Source organism: Aquarana catesbeiana, linkage group LG01 (assembly GCF_042186555.1).
Source record: "Aquarana catesbeiana isolate 2022-GZ linkage group LG01, ASM4218655v1, whole genome shotgun sequence".
Taxonomy (NCBI): domain Eukaryota; kingdom Metazoa; phylum Chordata; class Amphibia; order Anura; family Ranidae; genus Aquarana; species Aquarana catesbeiana.
The window spans coordinates 444409475-444430312 of record NC_133324.1 but is presented as its reverse complement, the minus strand read 5'-3'; the positions used below and the strand labels follow the sequence as shown (position 1 = coordinate 444430312).

Sequence of the window (20838 nt, the reverse complement as noted above, 5' to 3'; positions counted from 1 at the left end):
CAGTAGGAATGTGGATTCAAAAAGTAAAAGAAATAGGTAGATTGGAAGATCTACTAACTGCGCGACACCAGCAGGAGCGATACTCTAAGACTTGGTCGCCATGGAACGTCTTTATCTTTTCAGACGAAGGAAGAACCCTCCTTGACAATGACCTGAATGACTAAAAGTCATCCTGTTACCTAAATGACTAACTGTTGACCCTACTGGCTACAGAGCATCCAGAAGTTCTGACTCAGTGCCCCCCCGTGGGTGCTGGACACACACAGAAATGTCCTCCAGATCCCTACCCCTCCCCTCCACCCCTTACTCCCCCCCCTTACTCTCCCCCCCCCAACCCATCTTCTTTGACTCCTCTTTTTCTTCTTTTCCTCTGTTTCACTCCCTACTGTCCTTCTGCTCTTCTCTCAGCTCTATGGACCCGAATTAACAGGATCCAATCTTTCTAATATAAAATAGTTAAAATGCAATGGATCCGGTCGGAGATCCACTAAGGGGCAACACAACAGCACCATTAATGTTACTGTCCTATTCACACCCAGCACCAAGATGTTATTTTAAGCACTTATTTAGGAAAATAAAAGAGACGTCTGAGTTGAGCAAAATGTCATAATGTCCTTTGGATGTAGTATAATAAAATGTTCTCGTATATAAATGTAAACATGCAATGTATTGTAAGATAACAAACTGTGAATGCTCAAATGTCTGTCTTTGACCGTATTCCTTGAATAAATAAAATAATTGTTAAAAAAAAAAAAAAAAAAGTCTACACACCACTGTCAGTTTTCTGTGATGTAAAAAAAAAATTTCAGAACTTTTCCCACCTTTAACGTGACCTGTAAACTGTACAACCTAGTTATACAACAAACTGAAATCTTTTAGGTGGAGGGAAGAAGTAATAAAAAAATAAAATAATATAGTTGCATAAGTGTGCACACCTTTAAACTAATACTTTGTTGAAGCACCTTTTGATTTTATTAAAGCACTCAGTCTTTTTGGTATGAGTCTATCAGCATGGCACATCTTGACTTGGCAATATTTGCCCACTTTTTGCAGAGGGCCTCTGCTGTGCACAGCCCTCTTCAGATCACCCCACAGATTTTCAATCGGATTCAGGTCTGGGCTCTGCCTGGGCCATTTCAAAACTTTCATATTCTTCTGGTGAAGCCATTCTTTTGTTGATTTGGATGTATGCTTTGGGTCATTGTCACGCTGAAAGATGAAGTTCCTCTTTGTGTTCAGCTTTTTAGCAGAAGCCTGAAGGTTTTGTGCCAATATTGACTGGTATTTGGAACTGTTCATAATTCCTTCTACCTTGACTAAGGCCCCTGTTCCAGCTGAAGAAAAACACCCCATAGTATGATGCTGCCACCACCATGCTTCACTTTGGGTATGGTGTTCTTTTGGTGATGTGCAGTTTTATTTTTGGGCCAAACATATCTTTTGGAATTATGGCCAAAAATTTCAACCTTGATTTCATCAGAATGTAATGCATTTTCCCACATGCTTTTGTGAGACTTCAGATGTGCTTTTGCAAAGTTTAGCCGGGCTTGGATGTTTTCCTTCGTAATAAAAGGCTTCCATCTTGAGATTGTTGTCACATGTTCCACACAGCCAGTACTTGCCAGATATTCCTGCAGTTCCTTTAATGTTGCTGTAGGCCCCTTGGCAGCCTCCCTGACCATTCTTTTTCTCGTCTTTTCATAAATTTTGGAGGGACGTCCAGTTCTTGGTAATGTCACTGTTGTGTCATATTTTCTCCACTTGATGATGACTGTCTTCACTGTGTTCTAATGGTATATCTAATGCCCTGGAAATTATTTTGTACCCCTCTCCTGACTGATACCTTTTAACAATGAGATCCCTGTGATGCTTTAGAAGCTCTCTGCGGACCATGGCTTTTGCTGTAGGATGCGACTAATAACATGTCAGGAAAGACCTACTAGAATAGCTGAACTTTATTTGGGGTTAATCAGAGGCACTTTAAATGATGGCAGGCGTGTACTGACTCCAAAATTAACATGAGTCTGAATGTGATTGCTTAATTCTGAACACAGCTACAGCCCCAGTTATAGGAGGGTGTGCACACTTATGCAACCACATTATTTTAGTTTTACTCCCCCCCCCCCCCCCCCCTCCCAAAAAAGATTGTTTTTCAATTGAGTTGTACCATGTATAGGTCACATTAAAGGTGGAAAAAGTTCTGAATTGATTTTTCTTTGTCTCGTTTTTTTTTTTTTTTTACATCACAGAAACCTGACATTTTAACAGGGGTGTGTAGACTTTTTATATCCATTGTATACACATAAATGAGCCGATTGAACAAGTTCTTACCTTTGAAGGATTTATGCAAATAAAAATACTGTTAACAGACACATTGGGCCTTACATGGCACATTGCTGTTTTACCTGAATGTGGGTCCCATGTCTGTGGCACTCTCTAATTTATAGTTTCATGACCAGTGGACAGTGTGATTTTTGTTAAGCTAAAAGTTTTAAAAAGAGTTGTACATTATTAGTTAGATATGCTAGTAATAGTATTGTTAGTTTTAGTGAAAATATATTTTGCACAAACATCTGTCACAATTTATTTTCTTACTTGGTGCCTTTGTTTGCTGATTCTTGAGTGGTTTACTGAGTTTGTTTTACTGTATTTTTTAACAGGTGAAGAAATTCAGAAACTATGTGTGCAGATAGCAGTGACTCAGGCTGAGTCCTCTCAGAATGCAGCTGTGCTCCTTGGAATGTGGCTGGTTCCACCCTTGGTTTACAGTCTTACTGTGAGTTTTCCTTCCTGTTCATTCTTTAATGTGTTAGGACCCAGTATTGCAGTGATATTATTGTGCACATGGACTAAAATATTTTAATTAAAAAAGGAACTCCAGACAAACCGCTAAACGCACAAAAGAAATACATAAAAAAAATCTTTCTTTTGTGCGTTTAGCGGTTTGTCTAGAGTTTCTACATATGTACAAATAACTACATAAATTAATTTACCACTGTATATTTGCACATATTAACAGCATAGTTATGCACATGTACACAGCATGTTTTGCTAAATATGGAATTCTTCCAAAAGGTTTATATTTAAAGGAATAGGAGCCTATGTGATCATTTTTGTTAATTTCCCTTTACATGCATATAACACATAAATTAATAATATGATCACAAACCTAACTGCACTGTGTAGTAAAACAGTGCATTGGAAACGTCATTTTTAATATTAAAAATTAGTAAATAGTGCAATCTAATGGAAATATTGTTGTACTTTAATATATGCTTGTGTCCCTAATGTGGGATGTGTTTGTTTGCATTATAGGTGCAAACCTGTTCCTACCTGCTTACCTCACTATCTCTGTGGATGAAGCATGTCTCTGAAGATAAGCTACAATCCTTTGCAGATGTATTCATGATTGCACCGTTTGAGGCACAAAAAAAGACCTACAACAAAGAGATGTCCATGAATATTGTGCTGGGCCTGAGCCAGGCTATGAAGCTCCCCAACCCCTCTCAAGCCTGCTGGAGTTTTCTGTGCAAAACCACAGAGAGGATCTATCAGCTGTTACCAGATGTCATCCAGGTACACACAGCTCTATTTAGTGCATTTATATTCTAGCTGCTTTCAGCTTTATAAACCGACTAAATGCAAAAATATAAGTTCAACCCTTGAAACATATGTACCTCAAAGGATAGGATATTGATGATCTTTATTTCCAGCTGTAAAAAAGGCATTTTCCAGGGCAATGGAGAATGTTCACTGTCTTTCCAGAATTAGGGAAGATTTCACTCCTGAATTTTTAATAAAAATGGTTTGTGTCTGCGTCTTCCTTGCAGGCAAATAAACTGTGACATAAATATGCTCATAAAGTGTCATCATACACTATACAGAGGACTCAGAAGTAGAGGTGCATGTTCCATTATCCTAAAAAATCAATGTGTTAATTTGCTTCTAAAAATTGTAGCAAATGTTGAATAAAAAATATAGAAACTGGTTTTGGCCCGTTCAAAAGCATACTGCAATCGCCAGAGGTGGGATTAACAAGGATAAAGCATGACTTCCTTTGACATTTTTTAGACCATTTTTTTGAAGGGAATCTGCTTGGAAGCAGAATGTTAGTGGAAGCATTGGCTGAAAGCTATAACTACCGGAGTGTTGAAACAATAGTTCCCGGGAAATGTAGTTAAATTGAATTCACTTTATTGCAAGCTCTGGCACAGAACTAGAATGCAGCCCAGGAGTTAAGATTGTCATAGATTAATTGTTTTTATTTTTTGACCAGCCAGCGGATTAAAAAAAAAAAAAAAAAAAAGATTCCCTCTTCTACACATTTGAGATGGACGAGGGAATCCCTTAGCTTCACTATTGTATTCTGGCAGGGAGACTCCTACACTGCCAGAATACACTTATCAGCGCTGCACCCAATTGGAAATATACCGACAGTCCTGTTTGGAAGGAGTCAATCACTAGATCAACTCCTCACAAACAGAAATGCCCATACATGGAACAACATTTGGCTGATGTTTTTTTTTTCCTTTTGATACATGTATGGCCAGCTTTAGAGAGCAGTAGCTTTCATATGAGGCTTCTTTCAAAGTTTTTTTTTTAAATGATTTTTTTATGAAAAATTCCCTAATAAACCTAAAACATATAGGGGGAAATTCAATAAATCCCTACCAACACTTCGCTGGCACCACAGCCCTTGAAAATACCCTGTGGCAGATTCAAAGCCCTGCTGCTTGTTTCAGTAAGTTTACTAAGATATGCGTCAGATTCAGGTAGCTCTTAATAGCCCCACTTTTGCAAAATGGGGCTATTAATGCAACAAGTTAAGCAGTTACCTATAGTTTGTGGGTAATGAAACTAGAGGTAATTAAGGGCTACTGTAAGTTGGTGTACAGAAACACGCAGAGTGCCCGCCTCTACAACAGGTACATCAGAAACTAAAGAATATCGTAAGCCAGCCATGGACGGTTCAAATCTTGGCCGGTTCAGCGTTGACCAGCTGAGATTCGAACCAGGTATGTGCAGGCTGATTGTACCCAAGTCTATTGGATTTTTATGATGCAATTATTGCCAGTGGCTATAGCCGCTAGCAACAATCACTGTGTTCTCTGGGCAGGGACTGTTCCACCGTGCTCCCCCGCTGGGAGAACACAATAGCTCCGTGGAAGGGATTCCCCCATCAACATTAACTATGTTGATGGGGGAATCAAGCAACTTTTAAATCATCATATTATCTATGGCCGGCTTTAGACACTTTGTATGAATTCCCCTGATTCACTTCTGTATAATGGCAATTCTGATGTATTCATTTGTTTTTCTTGTGGATATAGAAAACAAACTTGGACCTGTATATTGAAGTTACAAAATGCATCTCAGAAATGGCTGATAGTGAAATTGATCGAATAACCTGCATTTCCCAGGTAAATTGATATTCTAGGCCTCCAGAGAGTATATCTGTATTGATATGCAGTAAATTCTTTTTGCCAAAATTGCTCCACTTAACATTTTTTCCTGCCTTTTGTTCAACTTCTGTTTTTGATGCACAGGTGAATATTAGGAAATCCACATTTGTGCAATTAAATCTGATTTCTCAGGGACGTCTGCCATTGTCATACGTGGGTGATTTGATTAATGTAGCTGCAGAAAACAAGGATAAGCATACTATTATCTGGATGTTACTGCAGGCTTTCTATCACGCACGCCTTGTAAGCCACCAGAATACAGGTAGGTATACCCGTGTTGTCATTTTCACCCCATAAACGTTTACAAACGCTAAGCTATTTTCTATACAGGAAATATGTAGAGAATATGATTATATAATCGTAATCTAGTCTGCCACTTCTATGGTGTTACCCACTGCCAGCATGACTCATTGCTGTAGCAAGCAGTACTGAAAGTATGATAATAACCACAGAGGGGATAGGACATGTGTTTGTCAATGGACTCCAAAAAACGGTGAGTACAAAAATCCTTTCTTGTTCATTAAGGGACAAAGAAAGCCTTTTGTCTTTGGGATGTCCATAAGCAGTCCAACTGAAGGATAACCAATGCAATGTGTTATCCTTAATATTTGAATTAAGGTTAGATTCAAAGGTACATTGTCTCTTGAAGGCTATGTGGAGCAGATGCTTTGTGAATGTGGGTTTTGCAATCTAGCTCTTTAAAGTGTCCTACATATGTGTACTGACAGGAGACCTATGTGTGAGAGGTAAGAGAGTTTTCCCTTAGTGAATGCAATAAAAATTCACTTTGCAAAGTATACCCAAGCCTGTGCAAGGAAAATTTAAAACAAAAAAAGTATTTTTGCTTGCACTTGATTGGTGAAAGTGAGCAGAGCTTTGTCTCATTCAGTAAGCTAAAGGGAAAATTCCCCTGTAAAGTGCAATTTCCCTTGCAAAGTAAACATCCTTTTTGCTTTTAGTAAATCAACCTAATTTTCTCCATATGGCGGTCCACCGGTCATTTGTCTGTAGATCAGGCTGGTAAAATCCGTTAGTCCATCTAACACTCTCCCCAGACTGTCAATGCTGCTGTCCAAAGGTGCTCCCGTGCTCCTTGATCCAGAGTGGGGGCACTATAGTACAGGTGGTGCATTACTGGCCAGGTTATCAGGGAAAAAAGTGTAACAAAAGAAACCTAATGCAGCCACTACATAAAATGATTGGCAAGATGCAATATATTACATGTTTGGTTTTGGGTTTATTACTGCTTTTAAATCTTGTACAGATTGCCTAATATTTTCAAATACAGAACTAAATGTAATCTTCCTGTAATAAAGTCAAGTTTCCTAGTTATTGACACTCTCACACCATCACATTGCTGCCTTTTGATATGATGATCTATTTATACTGTGTCTGCTTCACCCCTATAGGTTCCATTATTGTCTTATCTTTCTACACGACAATTTCCCAAATGCAGACTATACAGTGTTCAAAATTTTTATCAGTGTCTAGCCTCCCCCGCTCGACAAAAGTTGTTTATTTAATCGACTTCTGTTAAAAGGACTTGTCGGAAAATTTTCAGGCGATTGGCAGCTGCAACCACTGATCAGTGTATTCTGACAGCGGGTACCGCTGTCAGAAAGCAATGTCCTGGCAGGGATGGAATTCCTTCATCCACCTTGTTTGTGTAGATGGAGGAATGTGCTATATATTTTTTTTTAATTTAGCCCACTGAATGAATGAGTGAAAAGAAACTGTGTATGGCCAGTGAAAGACTTTGAAATCATACAGAAGTCTTTAGGCAAATGAGAGATAATCATTTAGGGCTGGGGCTAGCATGTTGTTTTTCCTTGGCACAATGTAATAAAGCCCACTTTTGTTGTTTTTGATTGTATAGTCATAGACATTGATCTTTACTGAGACAAAAGAAGCTTTTAAGGATCCTTTGTGACTTTCTGGATGTACCTGGCACACTGGCTGACCCTGGAAAGTTTAACCTCTGTTCTAAATGTTATTCATTTTAAATGTATGTTGCTCTTACAGTGATTTGGTGAGGCCCAGATGCTTAAAATGGCTTTGTATGGCTTTGTATTTTAACTTCAATATCCACATTTTGTGCTTAGTCAATGTACAGTAATAATTACAACATTACCCTGAAGGTCAATGCTGAAATGAATGAGGTGGATATTGAGCAAGGCTAGATGTGTTTCATCATCCCTGTCTTTTGAATCTGTTGAATAGGTTGATGTAACAAGAGGACAGACACCTTTTAATTCTATGATTGTTGGTGTTGGGTAATATTTTACATTTTTCAAGTTGAAAGCCCTTTACCAAATATCAGTTGAAGACCTGAAGGCATTCAGCAAAAGTGTGCAGGAATAGAGAAAATCAGTGGCTTTTCATGTTCCTCTATGTGTCAAATGAAATGTAAAACACTGCATGCTGCAGGCTTGATTAATAAAAATTTGCAAATGCATTTTGTTGTTTGGTTTGTGCACTATTGAGTTTTAATATATGTTGTTTTGCTTAAACCATTTTACAGGTGTCTTAAAGAGGATGGAATGGCTGATTGACCTCATTAGTCACATAAGAAATATAGCTTATCAGTCCACCCCAGTGCACAATGTTTCACTCAGTGAGGTACATGAATGTCTCTGAGATAGGACAAAAGAGTAATGGAATGTTACTTTTCAATTTACTTTAAATTTTTACTTTAATTCTTTTTTGCAGGCACTGGACTTTTTTCTGCAAGTTTTTGCAGCATCTGTAGTGGCTTGGGCTGATCATGCAACTCCTTTACTGCTCGGAGTTTGTGGTAGCTGGATTCCATGTAAAAATGAAGCCCCACTTACCCCTGGCTGTTTAGCAAATCAATCCCTGGACATTGTGACTGTACATGAGTGTTTAACTGCCCTTCCATTAAGTCTACAGTTATTGTTAGCCAAAGAGCCCTGGAAGGAACACACACAGAAGGTATTATTTCCAGTGACTCAATCTGATAAAAAAAACTATTTTATCGTTTACTCTTTATTGTGATATTATTGCATTGCATGGTCATCATGTAGAATTTATGTAAACTGATATTTGTGTATGGAAAATGATCTCTGAAATGCTGAAAAATGTGCCCTTATTTTAGTGCTATAGGCTCACACTAGCTCGTACTGTGCGTTCTGCTTGCGGGTGCGGGAATTGCATCAATACTGGTAGCCAAATTGCACTGCTCTTGGGAGACGTGGGGGACTGCCATGCATTCTGAATGGCACCCCCGCTCATCTCAGCCTGCAGCAGGATCGCGGGTGAAGAAACCGCATGGTCAAAAAGACCATGCGGTTTCCCTGCGGCACCGTTTTAAAAAAAGGTGCATGCACCTTTTTTGTGCGGTTTACGCGACACAGTGGCCCATTCAAACGAAAGGGCTGCCACGCCCGAGCACACCCGGGACACACGGCCCGCACTAGTGTGAACCTAGCCTGAAAGGAAATACAACCTTTCAAATGTTGCTATAAAGATTCATTTTACTTCAAGTGGAAGAGAAGAGAGTTGGTATTAACCCAGAACAGAGAGCTCACTATCCTAGCGCATATGTGATTTTCCAATTGGTGCATGTTTGTTCTGGGTTTGCTTCTATACAATCAATTGTGGATTTTGGGCATGTAACATATGCCCAAAAACTTCATCCAAGTACACAGGGGGGTACATGACATGTCCTGTTCCTTGCACCTGCTGCCAGGACTTGCTGTCTATTAAAGCTGCCAGTAAAAAAAAATTTTTTGAATAAAATGTGTTCTATTTACCTTTAGGGCTATGTTTGGAATGTATTAATCTATATGTACAGTGTAAACGTTTAAGGCTGGGTTCACACCTATGCGAATTCGCATAGCAGGAGAATGTGACCAGCTCTCTATGGAACCGGTTCACATATCTCTGGGGCAGGCAAAGATTTGTCCCTGAACCGGAGAATGGGGGCGCACAGCGTTCCTGTGCGATCCACTGCCTGTTCCTAAAACTTGGTTCAAAAACTCAGCTATTAAGAGCTTGGTGCCAGGTGGATTACCAGATGCACCACTGATCGCACACTTTACCGCCACTTCCGTCTAGAGCCCTTATAAGGTACTCAGGCACTTCCTCCTGTCCTTTTGCCATGACACTACAGAATGATCTATACCCACAGTTGCAGTGTACTCCTGGATATGCTTACCCTATATTCCGCACTCCGTGAGTACCCTGCCCATAGCTATATCAGAAACCAAGCAAAAGGGAGCAATGTTTAAACTTCAAGCGAACATTTGCTTTGCTGCAGGCCTACACAACACTCAACCTCAGAGTGATGATGTTTCCCTTGCATCAGACCCTGCATTTGGTTCTAGCTTTATCTCAAGCAAGCAGCAAGTGGTCTACCTGACAGAAGAAGAATTTTATGCATCTATGTTACAATGCCTTGGACAATTAATAGCTTTAATACAACCATCTCTGTCCAGGGCTACAAACCACCAAGCCCCTTCTCCAGCCCCTCTGTCTCTTTAGCTTTGATTAAGGCTACATGCCAAAATGCATAAGCCCTGTATTATTTTGTACCACACCTGGATTAATGTATTCATTGCGGAAGAATGAGCTGCCAGCTTTCTTTTATCTACGTGTTTGCTCAGGTGCTAGGAGGCTACTACAAGCCAGTGCACCGCTCACCACCTTGGGGAATTACAACAGGTGTTTTCTACTATATTTAAGCCCCTCTGTCTCTACTTAAATCAGATCCTGATGCCCCCCACATCCTCTTCGTTGATCAGCCTGACCGCTGATTGGCTAGAGTGGATGGATTGAAAGCAGCGCAGCCATTGGCTCGCGCTGCTGTCAATCACATCCAATGACGCGGCACGCCGGGGGGCGGGGCTGAGTGATACAGTGAGCAGCTATGGCCGCCGGTTGTATCACGGGAGCGCGCCCGCAAGAACTCACCACCATGCGAGGGAGCTCGCATGGTGGTGATTAGTTCTTGCGGGGAGGAGCTGAAACAGCCACCGAGGGACCCCAGAAGAACAGGTTCCGGGGCCACTCTGTGCAAAACGAGCTGCACAGTGGAGGTAAGTATAACATGTTTGTTATTTAAAAAAAAAAAAAATGTTACCTTTAGTGTTCCCTTAAAGATTCTGCGGATAGAAGATTTGGCTCTATTTACCCGTGCAGGCCCAGCCCTACAACCAGCTTTCACTGCAATTTCAATATGTAAAACTGTAGCTAATTTGATTAGGGTATTGAACAACTAAGAGGATACTGTACTCCTGGACCATGCTTTAACAGAGCAATTACATGACTTTACCTTCTACTCTGCTCGTTTGTGTCGATGTCCTAGAAATTAATAAGATCAGAATGGCCCTTCTCTCCATTCACATATGCAAAATCTTGGGGCTCGAAAGCCTAGTCAGCTAAAGCTCCCTGCAAAACGAGCCTTGCACCTATGCCCTTTCAAGGCAGACATCTTTGTGGCAAAACACTACATGCCAGGTCACTAAAGCGGTTGCAACATGTACACATCCCCCTCTGCTGCCTATTGATGTAAAATCACAGTATGCAGTGAAATCAGAGTAAGCTATTTCAATACAGGAGAGGAGACTGTATGACTGATAAGATTAGGCTGTAGTTCATTTTTATATTGTGTTCAAGGCAGGCACTGTGTTGGCTTTTTCTTATATTAGTTGATAAGGGCCAGGCTTCCTTGACTGTCATCAACAGAATAGTGGGGAATGAAAGCAAGGCACAACCACCTCTCCTAACATTGGATATTATGCCAAAATAAAATATGTGTGTAAAATCAAACTTGACATTCCTTTCTCAGTGTGCTCCCTCTCTGACCACTGCAACCGTCACATTGAGAGATGCATGGCCAAGGAGTTTTGTCGTGCAGTGGGCAAAACCTGATGCGGAACTGAAAGACAAATTCCCAGTAAGGTTCACCTTGCTGTTGATTTACAACGCATAAGAAGTGGGCAGGTCCATAGCCGCTATTCGGTACCAATAGATGCTTTTGAGTCCATTATTTGCAATCTGCTGTTAATTTAAAAACTCCATTCCTCATCAGGCTTAACCCTACCAACGGTATTGTGGCCATGGGGAATATTTCACCATCAGTTTCGCCTCCCTTATGACTTGTTTTTTCCCAAATATAGAAATTGCTACATTTGGGTAATTACAACACCAGTATCCCATGCCTCTTTGTGTATATTCTGTTTTGAGCCAGGGACTCTCATGACCAGCACAGACCTGCCCCACTTTGAGCACTGGTGTACCTTTGTATGCCAGCTCAGAGATGGTCTTTATTACCACCAGTTTTTTAAACTACGAACTGGCGGTAATTCTGTCGCAAACATAGTGACAGATTATTAAAGTGGCGGTGGTTAGAACTACCTGAATTTGACATACATGTTGGTAATGTTTCTGAAACTAGCACAAATGTTCGCCTGACTTGGACACAAAGGAAACTTCCCCCTGAAAATAGCCATAGATGCTTTGAGTTCCCCCTACATGTTAATTTAAGAAAGTGCTAAGATATTATTTTTACATTTCCTATTTTTTATTAAGTTTATAGACTGGCTGATGACTCTTCTAGAAAGTCCAGAGGAAGCCTTGTCAAAATCTTCAAGAACAAAATTGAAAGGTTTAGTATATGTTACTAATTATTAGTATGGCTGGAATACATTGTGATTTAACGTGACAGCACTTGTTTTGATATTCTATCAGATGTTTAATAAGGGCTACAGTGAATGCAGTTATCATCCATATTTCTGCAAGCACTGAACACAAAGAATATAATACAGTATGTTTCTATAAACACAATGGCTATTGATCAAAAGTGAGTTTAATAAATGCTGAATGGAAGCCAAGTGGATATCTGATGTTTTCCATTTACTGTAAAAGGTAGTATTACAAGCCTGACAGAGATTTAGCCAACTCTGTGTGTTTTGTTGCTTTAGCGGCTCCTAAATACAATATCTTAATGATTCTTATATGCCAGAAATGCAGCACATTGTATGTTTACTGTATTATTAGGGGACCTATACAGGTGCATATTAACTAGATTGCGGCAACATAAATCAAAAATCGTTCTGGTTAGAGATATAACTTTCCCCACCTCCTTCCCCCGGGATCCCTTTCCTATATAACCTTTCCTATATACCATATTAAAAGAGAAGTATGGTTTTGATTCATACTTACCTTTGTGGATGGAGCAACAGACCGATGCTGCAGCTGTCCCCCACCATCTCTACACTGAGAGCCGAGCCACCGAACATCGCCGATAGCTCGGTTTTCACAGATTCCCGAGAGGAGAGCTGCTGACTGTTAGCGTCTCTCCTCTCTGCTCCTCTACACTCACTGGACCACTGAGCTGTGGAGGGGCGGGGAGAGGCCATCTCAGCATCTTGCTGAGACTGCCATCAATCAAGGCAGCTGGTGGATCCAGACTTAGGAAGTCGGGAAGATGCGCTGCCTCGACTGATGGTGTCAGCCTGAGCGGTGGAAACACTTTCTTTGCTTGTCTGCATCTAAGGATATATGCTTTTCTCTTCACCTGCCCGGAGGCCTTCCCAGGTATTTCACAAATTATTTTGATTATCATTATTTTTTCAAGAGCTCATTTAATTGGGAGAAGAGTTTTTCCTTTTTACTCTATGGATCTCAATACCACCTCGACACCCATGGCAGAAACTTTGTACAGCAGAACTCTAAAGGCACCATCGGATAATCCATTGAGACAAACGTCACTGACACAAACACCTGGTGTGTCAGCTGACGATGGAGTACAGTTTATACGTCATTTCAGAAAACTGGAACATATTATGGCGAGAGAAATTAGAGCTTTTTGGGACATCAATTTTTTGAAGGACTATCTGTCCATAGCACACATACCACAGGGTTTACGGATAAAAAAATTTCCTACCTCAGAGCTGTCCAATGATGAACTCAAAAAAGAATGGACTGACACCTTGGACACCTGTTCATTCAAACTAATAAATATTCTCATTGCCTCTAAAACCAAAGAAATAGAGGTACTACAATCTGACATGTCTTTCATCCAGTCTGAACTTGCCTCTTCACAAAACCTGGCAGCTTTTACAGACCTGGACAGCCGCTTGAGCAACAAATTAGACAAAATGGAAAAATCAGTGATCGCCAGTAAGAGAGGCAAAATGGCCCGGGATAAAAATGATTATGAGAACAATAAAGTTTACATTCGGAAAAGACCAGTGTTTTCCTACAATCGGTCACAGAGAAACCGCGGCAAACAGGTCAGCTTCTCTGACCAAGAGAGCGACCTAGCCGACAATTCCCTGGCACGCACTATGTCAGACTCTTCTCTGGACAGGTCTATAGGTTCTGTGGAAACAAACAGAAGCAACAACCACACCAACGCTGGAAACCCTTGCAGGTCGGGTTACACCAAGAGGAAAAAATCGTCCATAAAAATTATTTTGAGAAAGATTATGAGAACAATAAAGTTTACATTCGGAAAAGACCAGTGTTTTCCTACAATCGGTCACAGAGAAACCGCGGCAAACAGGTCAGCTTCTCTGACCAAGAGAGCGACCTAGCCGACAATTCCCTGGCACGCACTATGTCAGACTCTTCTCTGGACAGGTCTATAGGTTCTGTGGAAACAAACAGAAGCAACAACCACACCAACGCTGGAAACCCTTGCAGGTCGGGTTACACCAAGAGGAAAAAATCGTCCATAAAAAAAAAAAAAAAAACAAAAAAACAAGAAGGGGCGGTAGGAGACACAAGAACTCCAAACAACTCACATTACAGCTTGAGAGGCAAAATGAAGAAATGAGTTTCACCGTATTTAATATCTCAAAGAGACTTTTAAATGAAGAGGAGATCAACCTTCTATCAAAAGGCCTTAATTTTAGCCCTAATAGACATTTTGATTCATTTCACACTATTTTGGACGTTAACAGGTTTTCTCGCTTATTAACACTTAAGAAACACTTTGGTTCTAGAGAAGAGGACGTTCCAGGGAACCTTGGCGAATCAGGTGAGTCTCCCCCTTCACCTATCTCTTTTAATGAAGTGTATGCACTGCAAGATTTAATAACACTGGCAGATGATTCGGATCCACCCCCCATGGATCCCACTGATTTACAGTAAAAACTAATAATCAGATTTAAATCTGATTTTTACCCAGTGGCATCCAGGGGCAAAGATCTTGATGTATTCCAGAGGTTGGTGGAGGGGGAATTAACTCGCTTGGCTCTTTCCTATACTGTTTGAACATGGTCATAACACCTACACTATCATGAGTCCTTATAAAGAACATTTCATGTTCATTTTTTACATTTTCACGTTTTGTCAGCCATTTTCTATTTCCTCTTCTTTTGTGTTCCGGTCAGATGGTGCCAAAATAGGAGTTTTTTCCATCTATTGACCATTGGGGCCTATGTACAAACATATCCAATCTTATACATGAATATATAATATTTACCACCTTGATTGGTATATATGCCCGACAAGTTCCCCTACTCTGCATACTCAGTATAGTAATTATGGCAGAGCAGGAATTCCCAGGGAACCATGGCCAACAATAGATGTATGCAAAAGGTCATATTAATAATAGCAATATACAATATCTTTTATTGTTTCGCGATATCCATCATGTTCGGGTGTTTTATATACCTGACCAAAGTACAAGTTAATTTTATCTGAGGATACATATCGCGACAATATTGAGATAAATAGTTTTATTCTATTTCGTTTTCTACACATTTCTGTGTTATTATATCTACCTTTTTTATCGTTTTCTTTTGATAATTATTCATGATTTGTATCATGAGGTTCACAATTTTATTTCATTATTATTACTTTTATTCCAGCTCATTTTTCATTACATAGATATATATGGAAACTTTCATTGTCCTATACATCTTTCTAGTTGTGTAGGAAACACCTGATATATATATTAGGTTTTTACGTAATATGTTTTCACACTTTTTTACCTTATTTTATTTTATTCATTTATTTTTTTTTTATTTGTTCACATTTTGTACACCCTGTTGTCCATATACATATTATTTTTTTGGACACCTTGGGATCATAATTCAGATATATTAAGCTTATTTATATGTACACAAGCTGACATACATTGTATCGTTTGTGTTTAGTGCTTATTTTGTGAGTGTAATGTTGCAATATGAATATGTAGTTGTTTCTCTTTAGAATGCAGCATTATAACATTTCTTCTCATCGTCTTCATAGATTGGATTCACGTCGATCATTATATGCCTGTTTTCATCTGTTTTACTTGCCGGTGTTAATATATGAGTATTGTATTAGTGGATTCATAAGATGTATTATTCCAATATGTTTTGTTTGGAGGTCTTGGCATCTGCTGACACACATATACTGAGACATGCTTTTATATGAGTCACCCGAGACGGATCACAAACTAACATATTTTAATATTTAGAATCACTACGCTACAAGTCAGTCTACTGGGACCCTGCATATATCACTGCCATTTGACCAGATCAGGGCTACCCTGATCAGCGTGATTTTATGTCTTCGTATCCCAGCCTATAGTATCTTACTTGTTTTTCATTTGTCCCTTTTTGTGATCCCTTAAACTTGGGTGACTGGCCGAGATCTCTACCAACTTTATTACCATCACTATAATTCCATCTAGACATTTAGTGTGATACAGATTAGCGGCGTCCTATTACTTTGAACACCGCTGCTTCATTCTTGAAATTCTACACACACCCTGCTCTCGGCCAGGCTCATCATTTAGAATCATTACGTTACAAGTCAGTCTACTGGGACCCTGCATATATCACTGCCATTTGACCAGATCAGGGCAACCTTTATCAGCGTGATTTTATGTCCTTGAATCCCACAGTTTATTTTTATTATTATAGGGCCCTATATGTACCTTGTTATCAACCGCGGGCATATCACGCATTATTTCAGGTCACATTGCTCTATATTTCACCTGTATTATTCCGGCTTATTATAGAGAGCTTCATCCACTTCACCGGCATATTATAGAGAGTCTCATCATATTTATATATTTTGTTCACATATAGTTTCATTACATTCACTCTTCACATTTACTTTGCACGTTGTCTGAATATTTTTATCAATATATTTTCTCTTTTTTTAATGAGAAATATTTTTTACACATTTTTTCCTTTCACTTAATAGTAACCCCCTTTTTTTTGATACTTATCACCTTTCATATATACACGTTATAGAAGTACATTTATTATTATTATATACACGTTTATTGATAGGATTCACTATATATATATACACACATATATATTTTTTGCCTACACATGTACATATACACATCTTTTTTCACATTCTTTGTCATCTATTTACATGTCACGGTTTTGAAAACATTTCTCAATCAGTTAACACACCAAATAGCCAGCAGATGCCGAGACCTCATTAAATTGGCTTCCAGCTGAGTCTCAATGACCATCTAATTGGGCAATCATGTGATACTCCATTGAGCTATATAAGAGTTTGTCTTTTTAATATTTGTTAGCTATGAGTAAGCACTCAGTCCTGAGTGCGAAACGCGTCAGCTTACCTGTACTTTCTGCATGACAGTCTTGTTGTTTTGATGATCCCATTTTTTCAATAAAGTGAAGTTTTTTGACTACATCCAGTGTGCGGCATCCAAATCTTCTCCTCCACTCAAGCCAGTGACGTCAGTGGAGAGTGGACTTCAGACCGCTCTCCGCTAAAAACGGGTCACAGGAGTGCAAAACGAATTGCACTCTTGTGACTCAGAGGAGAAGCCCAGCCTAAAAAGCTCAGGCTGGACTTCTCCTTTAAGTAAAGTTTTATAAGAAGTAGCTACCGCTGCGTCTGTCGCATTCGGAGTTTGGGGAAAAAAAACGCAAATAGAGATAGATCAGTTGAGAAGGAAAATAGTAAGCTCTTAGATCTGGCAATGCTAGACACCCCAAAGCCAAGGGCAACTTCAGAGTAGTCAAAAACCATTGCGGAGTATGGGAGCCGTGAAGAAAAGTCAAGACTATGGAGTCTATGGCCTAAAAACCTGTTTAGGTACATAGGGGAATTGGATCATTAAATATAGAAATTTAGGGAGAAATATCATTTTAAATAAGTTTATTTTCCCCATAATAGTAAGTGGTAAAGCCTGATGCTGTCAGATTTTACACACGGACCACAAAAACTCTTAGGATCAGTTAATGTTGACGCTTTCCATACATTTGAATCTAGTTGTTTTTTACAGTTACAATTATATATGTTGTGTAAAAACTGAAGATATGTGGACCAATCAGTGGATCATATTCAGATCCGTTTAGATATGTGCACTCATCTGTTATATGAACTTGGGCTGGACAAATTCAGATATTCTGATCTCTTGTTTTTCCTTGTAATGAATATCACAATGATTACTGTACTGTGTTGCTACTGAGCTTGAATGACCAAATAATTTGGCTTTTTTTTCTTTTTAGCTACACTTATTAACCTAAGGGGCCTTCCAGAGTTCAAAAGGAAAGCAGTGTGGACAAGAGCCTTTGGATGGTAATGGATTCCTTTGTAACAGAACTGTTGGGCCAGGAACAATGCTGTGGAGTTCTACCATAAATGTCTATAATGCACATCTAGTCAGTTGAGCTAAATCGCAGTGGAGACTGTTGGATTTTGCACTAAAACATTACGATTGTTACACTGACCAAGGACACATCTTTTACATTTCTGGTCAGGAAAACCTTGCTTATTTAACAGCATGTTTACATTCATTTTCCACATTGCCTCTGTAGTGTTATCTGAAATATTAGTTTATTAAAGCATTTACTACTACTTGTCATTTCACTTTAATTATAAGAACCATGTTATTTATCATTTCAGTATTCATTTTTAGAATTGGATGGAGTAGGAAAGGGTTAGAACCCCTGGCAGGCTAATATTGTGTTTGTGTGGCCTCATTTACACAGGCAGCAGTCTCCACCACCTCTCTGCAAAGTAATGGTGGGTCAGCTTCCAGGCATTTGAGGAGGTGATGCTGCTGCCTCCTGAATGCCTGTTTTTTTTTTTTTTTTCAGCTGCAGGGGGATTTTGCTTTTAAATACTATGTGATTGTGGCACATTCCCGTTGGCCACCTGTCAAACTTAAAGTGCTGAGTTAAATTTGCCACATACGCAAAGCATCACAATTGTGGCATGTGTACAAACCCCTTCACCTCCCAAGGTAGGATTTTAGTTACAAACGAAATCTGTTACTTTTGTATCTACTCTATTTCATTCATCTGCAGATCAAAGTGACAAGCTTTAGTTTGCATATGATGTCAGTTAAGTCAATCTGACAAGTGAAAAAAAAAGTTGTTTTTTATTTTAATAAAATGTGCATGACAGTATGAGGGACCAATGAAAGGAGCAGCGATACTTACGGAAAAGGGAGCCAGGTGGCTTGGTATTTTCTGTAACCTGTTTTCCTGTGTAAAACTGAAACCCCTGGATGGAAAAACCTGATGTAAAGGTCCTTGCTTTGACTTCTGTTTTAATAAAAGTGGTCTGGCAAGCCCTAAAACCACATTTGATTGACATAGGTTTATTAAAAAAGGCATCTACCACTGAACTAAACAACCCCCATATCACAGTGTTACTTGGTTTTCTTAAAGTGTACTTAAGGCAAAATGAAAAAATGACATATATGATGCAGTATGTATTTACTATTAACCTGTTCCCGAAGAACGTACACATATGTAGCCTCACAGAAGTGGGTCTTTATACGTGGGGCCGAATATATGCACAGCTGTATTTGTGCCGAGAGTGTACTGCACAGCCTGCTTCCAGCACAGAAACTAAGCTCTCACACTAACAATCAGCTGATTGACGTGAAAGCTTCTGATTGACTATCACATTGATCAGTCACTGTACAGCCTGCCCCTGTGATTTCTTTTTTCCTCTTAAATGTATCTTTTTCTCCTTGCTAGAGGAAAAAAGTGTAAACTGATGCATAGTATATATGTAAAGTACTGCGTAAATTGATGGCACTACATAAGCACCTGTAATAAATAAAGAAAAGTGTAAAAAAAAAAAAAAAAAAAGAGAAAAAGTAGCTAGATCAGAATTTGATCACAAATATGTTTAGGAAAGAGTTAAGAACATGGCTCGATTCACGAAGAGTTATTTTACTTTTTAAAATCTGAGATAAAATAGCTCATATTGTTTTTCAAAATAGTTTTGCAATTCACAAAAAATCTACTAAAATAAAGCATGACTTTTTTCATCCAAATGTGAGGTATTTATTTTACGAAATCATGCAGTATTTAATCTCATGACATGATATTCAGTGGGATGGATAAAGTGGAGCAGGATTAGAACCCGTCAGTTTTTAGTGCTAATAAAGAGGTAAAATTATTTAAACCAGGGGTAAGCAACCTTGGAGAGGTGGAGATCTACCTGGACAACATAGAAAAGATCAAAGATCACTGCCGGGTGCAGCACTTTTTAATTGGTTACCCGCACAAGTTTGATGCTGGAGTTCATCATGAAAGGAGAACATCTAGTACTGCAGGCTGATTTGCTCAACTAGTTTCAAACTTGGCTGTCTGCTCTTATTTCTGACTAGTGTAAGTAGTATGTAGGGCAGTGTACAGAGGTCAGTAGTATGTGGGGCAGTGTACAGAGGTCAGTAGTATGTGGGGCAGTGTACAGAGGTCAGTAGTATGTGGGGCAGTGTACAGAGGTCAATAGTATATGGGACAGTGTACAGAGGTCAGTAGTAGGTAGGACAGTGTACAGAGGTCAGTAGTAGGTAGGACAGTGTACAGATGTCAGTAGTAGGATGTAGGGCAGTGTAAAGAGGTCAGTAGTAGGATGTAGGGCAGTGTGCAGAGGTCAGTAGGATGAAGGGCAGTGTGCAGAGGTCAGTAGTATGTAGGGCAGTGTGCAGAGGTCAGTAGGATGTACAGTGCCTTGCAAAAGTATTATAGAGTAATTTGGGGGAACCGGCTCTACTCTCTATGGCTATATTGTAAGCAGTACAGCTCACCTATGAGCGTAATTCATACAATCAAAGTGTAGATCTCAAAATATAATTTAAACGTAAATTGTGTAAAAAGGTTAACCTCAAATGTGGCTGTGTAATAGATCGTGTACAAATATCATGTAAAAAAAGGGGAATGAAAAAAATATTAATAATAATAGATAAAATGTAGAAAAAATTATATATATATATATATATATATATATATATATATATATATATATATATATATATATATATATATATATATATATATATATAGTGTAACACCTTGTAGATGGTCACTAAGGTGTGTGAGTTTAGGAACCACTAGGTATTAATAGTGATGGGAATTACTGGGATGCAACTCCACTAAATACACTGTGAGGTACACCTCCA

General features: G+C 39.2%; 1 protein-coding gene across 2 annotated transcripts in view; it reads left to right on the top strand.

Moving 5' to 3' along the window:
* The window catches only part of FOCAD (focadhesin), a 278787-nt gene extending 260515 nt beyond the window's left edge, over positions 1 to 18272 (top strand). For both annotated transcript variants that reach the window (XM_073636312.1, XM_073636321.1), the window contains 8 exons: positions 2661 to 2776; positions 3316 to 3576; positions 5331 to 5420; positions 5547 to 5724; positions 7984 to 8081; positions 8172 to 8414; positions 12015 to 12090; positions 17924 to 18272. In XM_073636312.1, coding sequence (XP_073492413.1) covers positions 2661 to 2776; positions 3316 to 3576; positions 5331 to 5420; positions 5547 to 5724; positions 7984 to 8081; positions 8172 to 8414; positions 12015 to 12090; positions 17924 to 17997 — 1136 coding nt within the window. In that variant the 3' untranslated portion in view covers positions 17998 to 18272. The remainder of the gene's footprint in view (positions 1 to 2660; positions 2777 to 3315; positions 3577 to 5330; positions 5421 to 5546; positions 5725 to 7983; positions 8082 to 8171; positions 8415 to 12014; positions 12091 to 17923) is intronic.
* The last annotated feature ends 2566 nt before the right edge of the window (positions 18273 to 20838 follow it).